Source organism: Labrus bergylta, chromosome 7, assembly GCF_963930695.1.
Source record: "Labrus bergylta chromosome 7, fLabBer1.1, whole genome shotgun sequence".
Lineage (NCBI taxonomy): Eukaryota > Metazoa > Chordata > Actinopteri > Labriformes > Labridae > Labrus > Labrus bergylta.
This window is the reverse complement of record NC_089201.1, coordinates 29,850,714-29,869,070: the sequence shown is the minus strand read 5'-3', so window position 1 is coordinate 29,869,070 and position 18,357 is coordinate 29,850,714. Positions and strand designations below refer to the sequence as shown.

The 18,357-nt window shown below is 39.3% G+C and overlaps 1 protein-coding gene across 3 annotated transcripts; it reads left to right on the top strand.

Moving 5' to 3' along the window:
• Positions 1-924: 924 nt before the first annotated feature.
• Positions 925-14,805, top strand: LOC110001895 (S-adenosylhomocysteine hydrolase-like protein 1). 3 transcript variants are annotated; one of them, XM_065957365.1, is made up of 17 exons: positions 925-1,216; positions 6,330-6,441; positions 8,116-8,253; positions 9,806-9,906; positions 10,038-10,140; positions 10,219-10,313; positions 10,427-10,533; positions 11,566-11,682; positions 11,790-11,853; positions 11,939-12,027; positions 12,145-12,215; positions 12,298-12,392; positions 12,491-12,589; positions 13,363-13,431; positions 13,667-13,745; positions 13,836-13,956; positions 14,032-14,805. In XM_065957365.1, exons 1-17 carry the CDS (start codon positions 944-946, stop codon positions 14,036-14,038), a joined length of 1,740 nt encoding a protein of 579 aa, XP_065813437.1. In that variant the 5' UTR covers positions 925-943; the 3' UTR covers positions 14,039-14,805. The 3 variants fall into 3 exon arrangements, with proteins under 3 accessions (XP_065813437.1, XP_065813438.1, XP_065813439.1); XM_065957366.1 differs by lacking the exon at positions 925-1,216 and adding an exon at positions 3,505-3,640; XM_065957367.1 differs by lacking the exon at positions 925-1,216 and adding an exon at positions 5,435-5,682.
• The last annotated feature ends 3,552 nt before the right edge of the window (positions 14,806-18,357 follow it).

Here is an 18,357-nt window from a genome sequence, read left to right as displayed (position 1 = left end):
ATTTGTTGTAAAATTCCACTGCTTCACTGGTTGATGAGAAGTTAGCAGAGGAGAGATGTTGAAGGTCTAGTGTTAGTGAGTCCGGGTTGATGTTTTTTAGATTTCTGAAGTGAATCTGGCACTTGGGTTTGGTGAGAGCAGATTGGAAAGGCAGCTCCATTGAGACAGCCTTGTGGTCAGAGACACCCAAATCGTATGCTAATACGTTTGTAATGGGTGCAGAGTGAGTGATCACCAGATCAAGCGTGTGCCCCCTGGTGTGATTGGGGACATCAACATGTGTTAGGTTGAGACAGTCCAGTAGTTCTAAGAACTCAGCTGCAGGGTGGCTGGAGGGGGTGTCGACGTGGATATTGATATCTCCAAGTATTATAATGTTGGCAGAGGTTGTGCAGAGTGAAGAGAGAAGGTCGTGCATCTCTGAGATGATGGTTGAGTTTGGTTTGGGTGGCCGGTAAATGAGAAGAATTGTCATGGTGAAAGGGGGTTTACATTTAAATGCAAGGAATTCAAGTGAGGACAGTTCAGGCAGGGGCAGGGGGGACAGTTCAAATGAATTTTGGAAAAAGACAGCTAAACCGGCACCCCGACGCCCAGAGCTGTGGGCTTTCTCGAGGTAGCTGTAACCAGGAGAACAGACTTCATTCAGGGCAGAGAAGACGCCTGGCTGGTGCCAAGTTTCAGTTAGGCACATTAAGTCAATGCCCTTGTCCGAGATGTGATTTTGGTTACATTTCTCTCAGTGCTCCCACCTGTGTTTACCCTGCACACACGCTGCATTCAGGACTAATTATCTACTTCATATTGAGAGGAACTAACACATGAACCTGCTGCTGTTTTGTGTAAACAGGCCCTTTAGAGCAGGAAGTATCAGAGAGATGTGGGCTTCACCCTTGGTCTGTGATCACATCACCTGAGCAGAGACTCTTCATTTAGTGGAGTCATGGAGAAAGAGCCAACACAAGCCTCCTGGAAAGACCCGACACCACCCGATGAGTTTTCTGAGTCACACATGGAGGACGCGTCGGCTCTGAATGGAGAGAAAGATGGAGACTATGGTAGCAAAGATCAATCGGTGAAATGCAGCCCAAAACTGCTGCAGATGCTGAAGGCAGCGGAGAGCAGGAGGATAGGTCAGGGTCGGGACAGAGACGAGGCCGAGATGTCTGATTTTGGGTCAGTAGAGCTGGTGACTGAGGCTCTGAAGACAGACATGGTAAGTTTTTAACCCCCTGACTTTGAATAAGTTTGTCATTTCCCTTTGGATTAACATATTTTACATAATATATGTGCCTCTGTAAGTGAACTGAATAAGAAGTGTGAGTCTGCATAGACTCAGTCTGTTAATGAGTTTAGCTTCAATGTGCCTTCATGAATGTTTGACTTAAACAGAAAAAAAAAAGATTTAAAGAGAAAAGTCACTAACGACACACCAAAGATTACGGGTCTTTGACAGCACTTCTTTTGACATCTAATAAATGAACTCATGTGATGTCACCTGAGTCATGATCTGTTCAAGACTACATTTTTGAAAATGAAAAATAAATCAGGGGTCTAGAGTTTTTAAGGACTGTGCGCAGCTGATCTCAGTAATATGCCCCTCCTCATCGTAGCTTGAGGCTAGCAGCCAGAGGCTCCATTAACCGCTAACAGCACAACACACCCCGAACTTCTCACCATTGCATTGTGGGTAATGCAGAGGAACAGGAAGTACAATTTGTGGAATGTGTGGTTTGTTTTTTTGCTGCATCATTTAGCGTTCTGTTTTTGTTGGCAGGAGGACCCATAAAGTAGGGTTGGATGCGGGGAGCTGCGTTTTTGATCCATTGCTTTAAATAAAGTACTCCACGAGCTCGAGACCTTTCCAATGTCATGACTAAATGTGTATCATTTACCCAACACTTGACTTTGTAGTGTCACTTAGTAACAGAAAAAATAATTAATTGGCCACCGTATAAACTATCAGTTCATTTAAACAAACCACTTCTGTCTGAGCAGGGTTACAGTATTCTACCTCTTACGCAGTGTGATGCAATATACATGGTTGTGTATTAATCATTAACTTAACAAACCATATTAGATAATTGGACATTAAGCATGTTCAGTGTATATTAAGTGAATATAGGACAATGCAAAACGTGAGTAATGAAAACAGGATCAGCTTCTGTATTACACGTTTACATTTATAAACCAATCAAAGAAATCATTAAATATTGTAATTGTGTGTCCATTTATTCTTTAAAGGCTTTATATGTGATTTTTTGATCCAGCAGATGTTGCCCTTGAGCACCAGCATGAAACCAAAACAACTCGAGCTGCATTGTTGTGTTAGCATGCTAATGCTAGTGATCTTTATTATGCTGGTATCTTCACACTGCATGTAAATTTACCTGAAATGAGCGTGATCTAGAAACACAGTTAAGCAGTGAGTACAGTATGTTATTCTTCTTTTCTCTAGTCCCTCAATTAAACAACTTTTATACACGAGGGGAGGAGTCAGCCGGCCGTCCAGGCGATGTAAACAAAGTGAAGATAGGACTCTGAAAACTCTGAAAACATCACAGACAGTGGGACCCGGGTGTTACACCCATTGTAGACAGTCATGACTCACAGAGTTATTTTCAGAGGATAAACTTGGTTTCTATTACATTTAAGTGTGAAAAATCACATATAAAGACTTTAAGTTGTGCCAGAGCCTGTTATTTCATTCTCTTCCACACAGGGCTCCTGGTTCATTTCCTCTGATAATGTCAGAGGGAAACTGAAACAAAGACAGAATGAAACGCCCTCCCACTAACCTAATGTACAATTTTGACTTCAAAGTAATGTGGGCGAATGTGACTGTTTATCCATCATTTAGCAGCTGTCTACCGTGTCTCTCTAACCAAGGGCAAGTTCAGTGGGTGGCAAATGGGTGGCATGACCCCCGACCCCGCCCCCTTGAAATCTGATTGGTCCCAGAGGTAGCTTAGAGCTAGTTTACATCGGCAGTCCCTCATGTATGTTTTGTATGCTCATCTCTCAATCAATCTCAATTCTTATTTGTATAGCGTCAACTCATAACAAGCGTTATCTCGAGACACTTTACAAAAAGCAGGTAAAAGACCTTACTCATTGTTATATTACAAAGACCCGGCTTAATCCATCATGAGCACTTTAACAAAGCAGCAAAAGCTACAGTGCTAAGAAAAAAACTGCCTTATTAAAAGGCAGAAATCTTCAGCCGGATCGCCGGCTCATGACGAAACAGCCTTCACAGGCCTAGACTGCGATCTCTCTGCTTTTAGACACGAGAGTAAACTGTACTGTACATGCTTTGCCTCTTTCCTGACAACCCTCCCTTTTTTCTCTCTGCATCTCTGACCTGTTCTTCTGTATTCTCCCAGACTTCCTTCTTGTCAGCCTAACAAAGACGTTGTTTATTATCAACCCCCCTTCCCCCCTTCCCCCCCTCCCCCTTTTTCACCTGGGTCTTCTGGGCGAAGGTGTGTGGCATAAAGCGTCACTCAGAGTTAGACAGCAGCAGTGAGCAGTTCTGCAGAGTTACTGTGCACACACTCTCAGCATGAAGAAAGTATACAGTCTGGTGAACATTACTAAAGCCAAGGACCAGGAGGCTGTCCAGTCCATCTGCATCAAGGTATCACTGCTTTTGTTTTGATCTCTTTAGAGAGATTTAGAATGATCCTCTGTTTGGACAGTGGTTTGTATAAAGCTGTCTTTACTGTCTATTTAAAAAAAGATTTGTATTGATTCTAAGGGCAGAGAAGACAAAACATTGGAATTTAGACTTTTTAGGCCACAAATCAAAGCAAAAACTGTTGACAGGGTGATTTATTTTACAACTTTCGAAGTCTTTCATTAGACTTTCAAAGTTGCTGGCTTTTATTCAGAACCATTTTCTGACCCCTCTTAGAGACGATTGTGTTTATTTAGTTAACTTTGACACTGCTCAGAGTCGCAGGATAATGTCTTTTTGTGTTAAAGATTAAGCAGCTGCTTGACTGAGTGCGAGCTGAATTTAAAAAGTCTTTATGCAGGTGATCATTTCTAAGAACAAAAACAGAGACATGTAAGGCTGCTTTGTCTTTGAACAGGTGCACTGTTTGTTGTTCATAGATTTGACCTTAATGCATGAATCTATTATTTCCAGATTTAAACAGACGGGTCAGCAGTGTGGATCTTTTTTGTACCTGTAACTTGATAGAATCTGACTCAAAAGTTATATCAGTCATTCAAACTGGAGCTTGTTGATGACCTTGATGAATCTGATGAAGGTCATACTCAACATGTCACTACCCTGGTTATTAAGTTCTCTGGTGTATTGGAGCCCTGCACTGAGCGAGCCGTCTTTTTCTTTGTTGTCAGTGACATTCTTACTCGACTCTTTGGGTTTGGATTTTTCTCAATTGTTGTACACCTTTATGAATCACATCAGGAGGATGGCACAAAAAAAAAAAAAAACGTTCCAGGGTCGAATGAAAACAAATTCAGCTGAAAACAAAAACAAACTCATGAGCATCCCGGGATTATTTGAACCTAACAATTCTACAATTCACTTATCAGACTCTTTTATCCAAAGCAACGTACATCAGAGAGTAAGATCAACACAAGCAAGGATCTAGAAAAAAGGGAACAATGTCAGTAAGAGCAAACGATCAGCTTTGAGTCTGATTGGACACACAGGTGCTGACAGGAAGTGATCAGAGGCAAAGCACAACATTGAGGGCAGTTCTTGAGAGCTCTAATCAGTATAGAAACCATCTTATAAGTCATCATTTATCAAACAAAAACCATCGTCATTACCATCATCATCATCAATAATATGGAGACCATCATCATTAAGTTAGTAGGTATTCATGAAAGAGCTGGGTCTTTAGCTTTTTCTTAAAGGTACAGAGGGACTCCAATGGATGATGTCATGGTTAACAAGGGTTAAAGGACTTTTGTTTGATTAACAGCATTACGTTACAGGAGTCTATATTATCCAAACAGGCAGTGTGGTGTTAGTAAATCTGCTAAATTGTTAATAATGTGCAAGAAATTCAACTGAGACATCAGTAATTTACTGTAAAGGTAAAACACTCAAACAATTCCATGAAATATTGTAAAATTCCCAACTCCCAAAATATACTAGATTTTTAAATTTTCCCATAATGCAACTCTGTCATATCTTCTCCGAGTGACAAATACCCACATATTTCTAACCTTATCAACCCAGTAATAATTGATGTGAAAAAAAGTGATCCCCTGCCCAAGCTAAGATAACCCTGATGACATCACCATGACATCATCAGTGTTATTTGTTTTGAGTCACAGAACAACTATTTTCACTAACTTGGCAGTGCTGAACTGATCTAAAAACTGGTGGAGTGCTCCTTTAAAGAAGTGGATCACATGTTGACCGTTTTGGAGGTGTGTCTATGTTAGGGGTCTTTAGATGTCTGTTTGTCCACATGGGTGAAAACGTAGGAACAAAAGCAGAAAAAACGACTTTGTTATAAAGTCTAGAGATCTGAGTAGGAGGGGGTAAACCCCTCAGTAAGCCTTTGGATATTGGGGTTTATTGTGACGCTGCAGTTGAAGCTCAGGCTGCAGAGTCAGGAGAGCCGACAGCAAGCAGACATGGCCAAGTGGGATCCCTGCAGCCGCAGCTCAGCTTTCAAACAGCCACACTGGAAGGTGAGACATACTTTATGCAGCGAGGCATGAGTGAGAAGAGGAGCTGGAGATTTGTGATCACAGCAGGGAAAATCTGCTGGGATTTGTAGCACTTTTGTGACTTTGTCATCAAGTCTGTCTGAGAGTTTATGATTGTGATTGTGATTTGCAGTGATGTAAGGCAAGGCAAGTTTATTTATATAGCACATTTCAACAAGGTAATTCAAATTGCTTCACACAAGACATCAAAAGCATCATGACAGAGGAAAGAAAAGAAACATTAAAATAGAACATTTAAAAATCACTGAAATGATTAAATCAGAAAATATGTTCAAATAAAAAATAATTCAAATGAAATTAATTGAAGTAAAAATGTAAAAAGAGTTCAAAGTTAGAGTGCAGAGTTAAAGTTTGAAATCTTATTTAAGTTGTTTGAAAGGCAGCTGTAAACAGGTGAGTCTTCAACCTGGATTTAAAAGAGCTGAGAGTTTCAGCAGACCTGCAGTTTTCTGGGAGTTTGGAGCATAGAAACTGAACGCTGCTTCTCCATGTTTGGTTTTGACTCTGGGGACAGAGAGCACACCTGTCTGGATGTAAATAACAACTGAAAGACATTTTGACTTTTCTCTTTCTGACTCTTGTTTGTGTCTTTTTTTTTTACCCCAAAGCAAATCCAGTTCACCGACCAGAAGCAAGAATTCAACAAACGTCCCACCAAGACTGCCCTCCGCTCCCTGTCTCGCTCCATCTCTCAGTCGTCCACAGACAGCTTCAGCTCAGGTATTTAAAAAACATGAAAACACACACACACACACACACACACACACACACACACACACACACACACACACACACACACACACTCATAAGTCAGATCACATGTCTCTGATATTTTAAACTGAGCTGGTTCTGATTCCAACAGCACGAGAACTACAGGCCCAGAGGATTAGCCCTGGTGCTTTTTTCCCTTTGCCAAACCTTCATTAAAGGGAAAAACTCCTCTGAAGAAATAAGACTCTTTAATTTTTGGACCAAGTGGGCTCTTTAAGCCGTTCTCAAAGATGTCAATCAGGGACTTCAAAAGGCTCAGAAAAGGACTCACCTAGCTGAGGCTGATCCCACATATTCAAACAACCACTAGCAGACATAATGTTCAAACTAACAAATCATTAAACGGTAACTGTCAAGGTGAGAAGTAAAGGCGAGAAGGTTGGACCCAAACATAGAGCTGTGCTGTTAAATCTGTATTTTCAAGCTTACAGAGCAGTAGCTATAGAAGGAATGGCAAAAACAACACCAGGTGTTAGATTGGTAAGTCAAGGACACAGATTTAAAAGTATGCACCAAAAAAACCAACAACAAAGTTAAGACAGAGTTATGAGGATGAACTGGTGACAGTCAAGGTACTTTATGGTGCGTGTGAAAATGTCTGCCCGAACTTGAAAAAGGCCTAGAAGGTAACGCTGGACAACTCGACTTCCATTCCATGGATTTTTCGTTCCATTGTATTTATTTATACAGTTCTCAAAACAATCCTTTACGATAAGAAGGAGTAGGAGCAGGAGTAAACCTTAAACAGAGTAAATAACAAAAGAGCATGAACTATGCAAACAGCTCTTTAAACCACTGCATTTCACTATCACACTGTTTTAATTTATCTCACAAACAAATTCAAAACACGCTGCACGGTCAATTAAATCTTAACAGAACAATTAAGACTGTGCACCACTCAATGTGTAACTTATTTTACCACATGTATCATCTAACAAAGGATTATCATGCTCAACGACTACAATGAAACGTGAATAAATTCTTACCAATGGCTTCTCTATGGTCTTCTCTACAATGACTTGAGCCTGTGAAGTTTCCTCTCACCTCCACTGTTGCTCACACACACACACGAGACAGCTTCTGCCACCTCAGGCTGCTTACACACCTGGCTTGAGTCAGCTTATTAGCCTCACACTCCTTGCACAAAACTTCAGGTGCTGCCCTCTATTGAGCACACTTAACTAAACAGAATGAGGCTGACTGTGCAGAGAACACCTTTAAATACGAGTATTCATTTTGTAAACACAAAATATTTAATTTTTAACCAGTAAAATATCAAATTAAATAAACATTTTCACATTATTTCTTTTCATCTATTATTGCTTGTCCTTTCATTTTGACAAAACAGTGACTTACCAATGGAAAAAGTCCGATGTACATGTCTATGGATTGAGACTGATAAGTGAAGTGGGGAAAGGTTTAGAGACAGTGATGGGCTGGTTATAACAGGGAACAGGAGATGTGGAGATGTGCAGCATGAAGTAACCATATGAGGTGTTTGGAAGTCTGGAATGGGGACTTTTGGAGAACAGAGACAGACTCAGTGTGATCTGTTTTTGCTTTAGCGTATATAACACTTTATCACCTGATCTTTGAACACAAACATAATTTTCTGTGTTGCAGCATGCAGTGACAGCTCCGAGGAGGAGGCTACTCCCAGAGAGAAGAGTCAGAGCAGCTCGAGCAGCCTTTCTGACTTCTGCATCAAAAACATCAAACAGGCTGCCTTTGGACGCAGAGAGATAGAGATCGCACAGCAAGGTACAGACTTTAGCCCACTGTTTACACCTTCAATAACAAAAGACAAAAAAGAGATGGATGACAGCTCCCACTGCTATAAATAACATCATCAGTCCAGTTTTATTGTTATTGTTAAAGTCTTTATATGAGATTTTTCTCATTAATTACAGTGTTATTAAGACTTTTCCAGACAAACACATCTGATATATACGATGTCATTTGAAAAGTGCATTCAGGTTAAATATCTAAACCGCCTGCTGGATGTGGGGGTGTAGATATTCCTCTTGTTAATTTATGTGATCATTTTTAAATTCCTCTGAATTCAACTCATCCTCTGGTGGTTCTTTTCTCAGCTCGGTGGAACTGCAATCATGCTTTGGATACAGAATCACGTTGAATTAATAAATATTCCTTTCTACATCTTAAAAACTCACAGTGCTTTGATTTCAATTAATAAACTTTGTTTTCAGTTGTAGTGTAAATGTACGCACTATGTAGGTAATTGAATAACCTTTTCTACGCTACACTTATTTTATACCAGCTATACAGATTGATAGGCCTACTGACAAGGTGATAATGGGATCTATAAAAGTATGACATCTCCTTGGGGGGAAAAACTGCTACTGTGGACACAAAAGCATCGCTGTAGCATAGATCCCTCACGCTGTAGCAAATTGTAATGTTTTAATTCTCAGCTCGGACATACATTTAATCCTGCTCTTAAAGTCTTTAAATGTGATTTTTCACACTTAAATATAATATAAATCAAGTATATCCTCTGAAAATAACTCTGTGAGTCATGACTGTCTACAATGGGTGTAACACCCGAGTCCCACTGTCTGTGATGTTTTCAGAGTTTTCAGAGTCCTATCTTCAGTTAGTTTACATCGCCCGGACGGCCGGCTGACTCCTCCCCTCGTGTATAAAAGTTGTTTAATTGAGGGACTAGAGAAAAGAAGAATAACATACTGTACTCACTGCTTAACTGTGTTTCTAGATCACGCTCATTTCAGGTAAATTTACATGCAGTGTGAAGATACCAGCATAATAAAGATCGCTAGCATTAGCATGCTAACACAACAATGCAGCGCCAGTTGTTTTGGTTTCATGCTGGTGCTCAAGGGCGACATCTGCTGGATCAAAACATCACATATAAAGCCTTTAACGTTAACATTGGACTGATCAGTCGATTATCATACTTTGTTACATATTATTACTGGCATTGTATCCACATGTCTGGTATGTTGTTTGTTGTTCTTGCTGTCCTCTCCCTGCTGGTCCAACACATTTGCAGCTGATGATTTATCAACATGACTCTTCTCGAGGTTTCTGCCTCTTAAAGGCACTTTTTTTTCTTTGCCGCTGTAACTTTGCTAAATGTTGCTTAGTGTGTATTAATGTTAGGTCTTTGAAAATGTATATAACATAGAGTAGTCCAGACCTGCTCTTTTGTTAAAGTGTCTTAAGATTAACATTTGTTATGAATTATACAAATAAAGATTGATTGCTTGATGTCCATGTAGTTCTCTGTTCTTGAATTAAATGTGACTCGGTCATTGTCTGTGATACTTAGAAATGCCGGCTCTGATGGTCCTAAGAAAACGAGCAGGTGGGGAGAAACCTCTGGCTGGAGCTAAAGTGGTGGGCTGCACACACATCACTGCACAGACGGCGGTCAGTTCAACACACAAACACACACACAAACCCCTGAGCTGAACTGATTATACTTCACATTATAAAGATTGCATTTGTACATTGAAAACAGTCTTTTTGTATTTAAATGGATTGACGTGTGTGTCTTGCAGGTGTTGATTGAGACCCTGTCTGTGTTGGGAGCTCAGTGTCGCTGGGCCGCTTGTAACATCTTCTCCACTCAGAACGCCGTGGCTGCTGCTCTGGCTGAACGAGGTGAAACTGTCTCCACTCTTCTTCTTTTTTTTGCTTCATAACTTGTTGTAGAATGATGTCACCTGCTCGTTATTGCAGGCACCTCAGTGTTTGCATGGAGAGGAGAATCAGAGGATGACTTCTGGTGGTGTATCAACCAATGTGTGGCTGCAGAGACATGGCAACCCAACATGGTACTCTGAACTAACTTTTGACTTTGGGTGAATCGTACTTTAATTACTTTTCTCATTCATTGTGTTCAGCAAAAAAAAAAAAAAAAAAAGCAAGTTTTCCCCCTTTTTTATAGATTCTGGATGATGGAGGCGACCTGACCCACTGGATCTATAAGAAGTACCCAAGTCTGTTCAGGAAGATCAGAGGCATCGTGGAGGAGAGTGTTACAGGCATTTTTCGGTTCGTTTTTATTCTAGATTTTAAATTATATTTCTACTTATTCCACAGAAACCTGTATATTCAAAAAAAACACCAATCAGAACTAACTTCACTGTGTCACAACTCAGGGTGTTAGTCTGTGGAACAACTGTGATGACGAGCTGAAAAAATGCAACAAAAAATATATTTAAACTAAGAAAACTCTTCAGGAATAAAATATTGAATCGAAATGAGCTGGTGACTTTCTGTTTTTCTGTTTTCTATTTGGTTATTTCTTGGTTGATGGTCTTGGTTAATCTGTTCCCATTATTTTGTTGTTTTATCTAAAAACTTAATTTGTTTTGGCCAACAAGTCCAACATCATACACTGATTGATGAAAACATTTTTAGTTTTTTTTTTAAATAATGCACAAAAATAAGAAGGGGTAGGACCAGACTTCTTCCTATCCCTTTTGAACATGAACTATATTATTTGAGTTATTTATTTGTTGCTATGGATCCTGAGGAACCAGTTTGTTTTTTTCCTTTTTATTTTGTGTTTGTATTTTCATAAAGGCTTTATATGTGATTTTTTGATCCAGCAGATGTCGCCCTTGAGCACCAGCATGAAACCAAAACAACTCGCGCTGCATTGTTGTGTTAGCATGCTAATGCTAGCGATCTTTATTATGCTGGTATCTTCACACTGCATGTAAATTTACCTGAAATGAGCGTGATCTAGAAACACAGTTAAGCAGTGAGTACAGTATGTTATTCTTCTTTTCTCTAGTCCCTCAATTAAACAACTTTTATACACGAGGGGAGGAGTCAGCCGGCCGTCCTGGCGATGTAAACAAACTGAAGATAGGACTCTGAAAACTCTGAAAGCATCACAGACAGTGGGACTCGGGTGTTACACCCATTGTAGACAGTCATGACTCACAGAGTTATTTTCAGAGGAGATACTTGATTTATGTTATATTTAAGTGTGAATAATCACATAGAAAGACTTTAACATGTTCAATAAATTGACTAATAAAAAAGCTCTGGCCCGTGTGTCTCTCTGTGTTTCAGGTTGTACCAGCTGTCAAAGGCAGGTAGACTGTGCGTCCCGGCCATGAACGTGAACGACTCGGTGACCAAGCAGAAGTTTGACAACCTTTACTGCTGCAAGGAGTCCATTCTGGACGGGTAGTGAACCGTAATGTGAACACACACAGCTCCATAAAATAAGAGTACAGGAAGGAGCTGCAGTGATGAGGATGATGAACTCTTTTTTTTTTTTTTTTTTTTCTCAGGCTGAAGCGAACAACTGACGTCATGTTTGGAGGAAAACAGGTGGTGGTGTGCGGATATGGGGAGGTCAGGAAAAAAAAAAAAAAACATTAGAAGAATGACTGCTTTCAACCAGCTCTGCTCTACAAGCCTCTTTTCTCTCGTCCTGTAGGTTGGCAAAGGTTGCTGCGCTGCCCTGAAAGCACTGGGTACAGTCGTACATGTCACAGAAGTGGATCCCATTTGTGCCCTTCAGGCCTGGTATGAATGGAAGAAGCTTTTAACCGCACAGATGCAGAGTGTGTTTACGTCTTTTTAGCAGCACATTTGAGTGAAATAGCATGAAGCATTATGAAGTTTAACTGTCCTTCCTCTCAGCATGGATGGCTTCAGAGTGGTTAAACTGAGTGAAGTGTTACGGCAGGCAGACATGGTCATCACCTGCACAGGTAACTGCTGCTCTCTGTGAAGTTCTTAAAGATATTATTCAGATCATCCATCCGCTGTATTTTTATTAATTTTTCTCTGCAGGCAACAAAAACGTGGTGATTCGGGAACATCTGGACAAGATGAAAAATGGCTGCATTGTGTGCAACATGGGACACTCCAGCGTAGAGATAGATTTGGTATGAACATGGTTTGTTTGTGTGTGTGTGTGTGTGTGTGCCTGTGTTAATTAACTTCAGTATATGCTTTTATATAAACATCAACTCTCGCCTCTCAGGAAAGTCTGCGGACTGCGGAGCTGAGGTGGCAGCGTGTGAGGCCTCAGGTGGACCATGTGATCTGGCCTGATGGCAAGAGGATTGTCCTGCTAGCTGAGGTGGTTATACTGCTGTATTTCAGAATCAGAATCAGAATCAGAATCGGGGTTTATTGCCAAGTACATTTACACATACAAGGAATTTGACTTGGTGTATTGGTGCTAAACAATTAACAAGGAAATAAAGCAGTGGACTATGAGAAAAAAAAAATCTTAATGTGTGTAACTACTCACAGAGTGCATGTTAGGAAGATACATTTTTGAAGTGCAGTGGGCGTTAATGTAACGCATAAAGAACAGTTCAGCATTCACAGATTCACACATTTGGAGGATGATGGGATGATGTACTGATTTGAAGTGTGGCTGCTAGATTTGAATTGTTCCAGGTGCTGACTGACAAACACTACAGCATGTCTGTTAACAACACAATTGTCCTTGAGTAGAGACAGTTTCATGGATAAAGAGAGAGTATCTTATTATCTAATATTGAATAATAATCAGGAATTTAACCCCTTAAAATGCCAGTTTGATTACATGATTCTAGTATTTAAAGGGTTAAATTCCTGATAATGATTCAATATTTGGTCGTTTTGAGCAGGGCTGGAGTTGTTTAAGAGATTTATGCAAAAAAAAGATGAAAAAAATATCAATCTGTTCTTTTTTTAGAGCAGTTTTTTGTAAATTGGACATTTTCGCCCTCCAATGTCCAAACAGGGAACTACATTTTAAATCTGATGCTACACAAAAACTAACAATGCATCATTAGTTATGATCAGTGACTGCTGTCACATCACAACATGTCATGGGTCTCTGGGATTACTCTCTTATCTCAGGGTCGTTTGCTTAATCTGAGCTGCTCCACGGTGCCGTCACTCGTCCTCTCCATCACTGCTACGACTCAGGTACGTTCACAGGTTTTAACCTATTTACTCCTCCTTTGTTCTTTTATGAATGCATTAAATATATTTTGTCTGTAGCTTTGTCACACTGCGGCTGTTTGTAGTCCTCTACAGCTGTGCTAACAGAGACTTTCCCCTACTGTGTGTGTGTGTGTGTGTGTGTGTGTGTGTGTGTGTGTGTGTGTGTGTGTGTGTGTGTGTGTGTGTGTGTGTGTGTGTGTGTGTGTGTGTGTGTCAGGCTCTGGCTCTCATAGAGCTCTACAGCGCTCCAGAGGGACGATACAAGCAGGACGTGTACCTGCTGCCAAAGAAGATGGGCAAGCACTAAACTTAAATATCCTATAACAATAACAACATGTCTTATATTTCAATTGCATTTTTATATTGACCATTACTTATCATTTCAGATGAGTTTGTGGCCAGCCTGCACCTGCCGACCTTTGAAGCCCACCTCACTGAGCTGACTGAAGAACAAGCCAAGTATCTGGGCATCAGCAAACATGGACCCTTCAAACCAAACTACTACAGGTGGGGACAAGATGTCTGATTCTTAAAGGGCAAACATCAGACACACATTTTTAATAATAACAATATTTCTTACAGGTACTAACCTCGCAAACAAAAAGCTGAGAGACAAGAAGCTCTTCAGAAAAGTTGCTGTGGGTGATTAACCCTTTCACGGTTCTGCAAATGGAGCTCTGGCGCCCTCTACAGTCCAAACATGTCAAAGACTCATTATAACCGAGAGACTGAGTGAACATGGACTGATTCACTGATTCTTTTCCTGTTAGTTTTTTGTGTCTTTTTTATGTCACACTTATGGAAGCCCATTTCATCGAAATGATGAGATAATAAAGTCATAATCATGAGATTAAAAGTCGAAATAATGAGATTAAAAATCGAAATTATGAGTCATTATTATGACTTTATCTAATAATTTCGAGATAATGGTTTTTTGGTCAAAAAAAAATCTCGACAAATTTTAAATTTTTATTTTTTTAACTGGTGGAAATGGGTTTCCATACACACTATTTCTGGTTATTAAAGTTAAATGTTCAAAGCATGTAATCACAGTGAAGCGTAGTAGCACAATATGTTATTGATAACATTTATTTAACTCTAATTATGTAATCACATTTTTTATATATAGTTTAATGTCATAATAATCTGAATGAAACTCTACCATTATTAACATTATCTTAACCTTTAATGAAGATCTTAACATCCATCAGCTGCCTATGAATCATTGGAACAACCTTTTCTTGTTTTATGTCTGATCCATTTTGACAAAATGTTTTTATGTTTGTTTAACTTAAAGCTATTAATTGATCTTCTTAGGAAGTCATTAAATATTGTAATTAAAAAAGCAGAAGTTTGCTCCATCGTCTCATCTCTGTTTGAAGGCTTAATGTGAAATCTCAGAAAAACACAAGAGCAGCATTTAAACATCCACTGGTGTCAGAAATAAACCCAATGCTCACTTTCTCTTTGCAGCCATACAGCCCTGTGTAGCATCTATATTCTATATATCTATATTGACTTATCACTCTCTGACTTGAAGCAGTCCTGTTCTCCTGGAAAACATTTGTTAGATTTTTCAGTTTACATTAGTTTACATCAGCATTGCATCGATTACTTTGAAGAAAACTTGGTCAAATTGAGATTTGTTTTAAATTTGGAATAATATTGAAAGTAAAAGTTAAAATGACAGACGACCCATCTTGGATTTAAAATTAACTGAAAATAATTTACTAAAATGTTACCTAAATCCATTGTTTGTCCGTTTTTTCAGTATTTTTATGATGTTTTTATGCATTCTGTTGTCATGGGTCCATAGTTTACTCAACGATAGGAAAAGAGACACATGATGAGTGACTGTTTCCCCACTAGGGGGCGCCTGAACACTGCTTTCTTTTGGTAAAATCCAGTGAGACTATTTTTTTAATTTTATGCATTTAGGCCTCTCTGTATTTCCTGTTCTGAAAATATTTATCACAGGTTGAGAATGTCAAATGACTCTCATACTTAAAGAGGCATCAAACTTTTTTCAAGTTTCTCAATTAACAATTTTTGTATAAAAAAGATCTATAAAAAAAATTGTAACTTTTCTTGGTCACCTCAAATATTATAATGAACAAAGCAATAACAAGCGTGTGCTAGAACTTTGTTTTAGGAAGTCTTTTTAATTTAATAGCATCAAAAGATCACAGAGATTAGCACAGAATTGTAATTGTTTTTGTTCTACCATCGATATCTACATAAAACGTTTACAAGATATATCAAAGTCTCCTTTAAACAGTTTTTAATGAATACAAACAGTCAGCCATCAATTGTTTTATTTCACTTTATTCTAAAACAGTAATGAAAAGGTCGACTCGTATGTGCTGAAATATATTAAATATAATCTCCACGTAAACATGTAGCATGAAAATGATCCACATGTTTACATACAAATGTTTTCAATGAATAGTGTGTTGTTAAAAATAAGTTATTTTAAAATGTAGGGTATGTTTTACAAAATAAACCACATGTTTTATTCCTCTAAAAGCTAAATGTTGACTAAGTTTTGAATATGATTTATAAAATCTACACAGCGTTCTCTCTGTCTTTGTTTACTCAGACTGACAGAAACTCAACAGATAACCAGATTTATTCACAGGTTTTCTCTGGAGATGAAGCCTCATCAATAATAATTTTTAAAAAAAACACAGATTAGATTAGATTAAAAAACTTTATTGATCCCCAGCGGGGGAACTCATTTGTCACCTGGTCAGTTCATACACACAACAAACAATATCTACAGTACATCACAGTACACAACAAGTAAATAAATAACAAACACCACTGAAAGCATTTGAATAATCATGTACAGCCATGAGTCAGAAACACAACTTAAAATGTTCATTAAAATATCAAACTGCTGCAGGAACAAAAGGAGCTCCTGAGACGTTCAGTGGAACATTAAGGCATCACTAATCGCTCACTGAAGGCGCTTCAGATTCCTAGTAGAAGTAGAGGATCGCCTTCAAAGATCAAAACAGTTTTCAGTTTGGTCCTCATTCTCTTATGAACGATGATCTCAAGTGAGTCTGGGGTAATACTTTTTGATCCTGTTTTTATCATCCACACAGGTGCTGCCACCCCAACACAGCACAGCATAAAAGAGGACCCTAGCCTCCCTGATAAAAAACATAAAGAAGACTTTTGCTAATTTCAAAGGATCTCAGCTTCCTTAAGAAGAAAAGTCTTGACTGTGCCTTCTTGAAAACAGCATCAGGGTTCTTCTTCCAGTTCAGTTTACTGTCCAGGAAGACACCAAGGTATCAATAAAACTGGACAGTCTCGATCTGCTGACCCTTAATGATCACTGGGGAGGCCTCGTCCTTTTGCCTTCTAAAATCTATCACAAGTGTCTTTGTTTTTCCAACATTCAGTTTCAAAAAGTTTGCATGATAATGATGTCTGTGGGTAGTGTTAGAATAGAACTGAAGTTGGTGTGCGTGTGTGTGTGTGTGTGTGTGTGTGTGTGTGTGTGTGTGTGTGTGTGTGTACTCTTTTTGTCTCATTGTAATTGCTAACGACAGTGATCATAATCTCAGAGTGTTACACAATTAATCAGTTAATCTGTTTTCTCTTAAAAAAAAAGAACATATTCAACTTTAGGGTTTTCCAGCGTGTCCGTGTGTTCTCTGTCTCTGAAAACCTCGACTACACACTCTGCTATGTCAGTGACTCACAGCGTACAGTGTGTTCTGTTTTAATTCAATCATCAACCTGAGAGGGGATTCACAGAGTGTATACAAAGTCTGATTTCTTTCCATGATGTTTTTTTAAGTCTGTATGTCATTTGAATGAAACAACTCTCTGACATTTCCAACAGCTTAATGAGCTGTTTGTTTTTTTGTGAGAGACTATACGTACTTAATTTGGTTAATTTGGTCAGTCGATTGTATCCTGTCTGTCTGATCATGACGTCCTCAAAATACCTCCTGTCCCTGGATTACTGTAATCCAGAGTCTCCCTCAGAGTGTGTGTGTGTGTGTGTGTGTGTGTGTGTGTGTGTGTGTGTGTGTGTGTGTGTGTGTGCCTGGCTTCAGATCTTTACAGAAAAGTCTTTCCTATCTCTGCTTCACCAATTTCTGTGTGAATCACTCACCGCTGATACAGCAACAACTGCAGCAATATTCATTAAACAGCCATAACATATGAGATGAATGAGGAGATCCACTGACATCCACACCCAATCTAATCTAATAATAACTCTCATTCTGCTTCATTACCAGTATCCCATAATCAGAGGAGGTTGTTTGAGTGTGTGTGAGTGTGCGCTTGTCTGTCCAGGGGGCAGAGCTGATGGTAATCCACTGGTTGGTGATGTATCAGAGAATGACAGATGGTCCGTTCTGCCCGCACACAGTTAGACCTGTGTGCTCAGTTTAAAGGCAATGTTAGCAACCAAGGAGTTTATTAGGATTCTGTGTGTGTGTGTGTGTGTGTGTGTGTGTGTGTGTGTGTCCTTGCCTCCGCCCCGTTTGGGGATTCTCCCTAAAGAGCTTTGATGCCTTCCTTGCATCACTCCTTGGTCTAATCACCAGTACAAGCTGTCAGCGCGTGGGCCTCCCCTCCTTCCTCTGTGTGTGTGTCTGCAGCACCACTTAACCTCACATCCTCTGCAGGCGGCCATAATGGACTCCCAAATTATCATATCGACGCATGATGTAGAGTAGACCGATATATACCAGACACTGACCACTTACTCTCACTGATGAAAAAAAAACAAGTTGATTGTATTTTAGTGAGAATTGATTCATGTTGAATGTTTTTTTGTAGAGTTGTGGATTCTGAAAAACACATTCAGTATTAACAACTCCTGCTTCAGTTTAAGCCATCATGGACTTCTTAAAGTGAAACATCTGAATGCAGTATACA

Coding starts and splice junctions, on each gene's coding strand:
- LOC110001895 (XM_065957365.1), top strand. CDS start 944: ATGGAGAAAGAGCCAACACAAGCCTCCTGGAAAGACCCGACACCACCC. Junction 6,442..8,115: donor CACAGACAGCTTCAGCTCAG/GTATTTAAAAAA, acceptor TCTGTGTTGCAG/CATGCAGTGACAGCTCCGAG. Junction 12,393..12,490: donor CCAGCGTAGAGATAGATTTG/GTATGAACATGG, acceptor CTCGCCTCTCAG/GAAAGTCTGCGGACTGCGGA.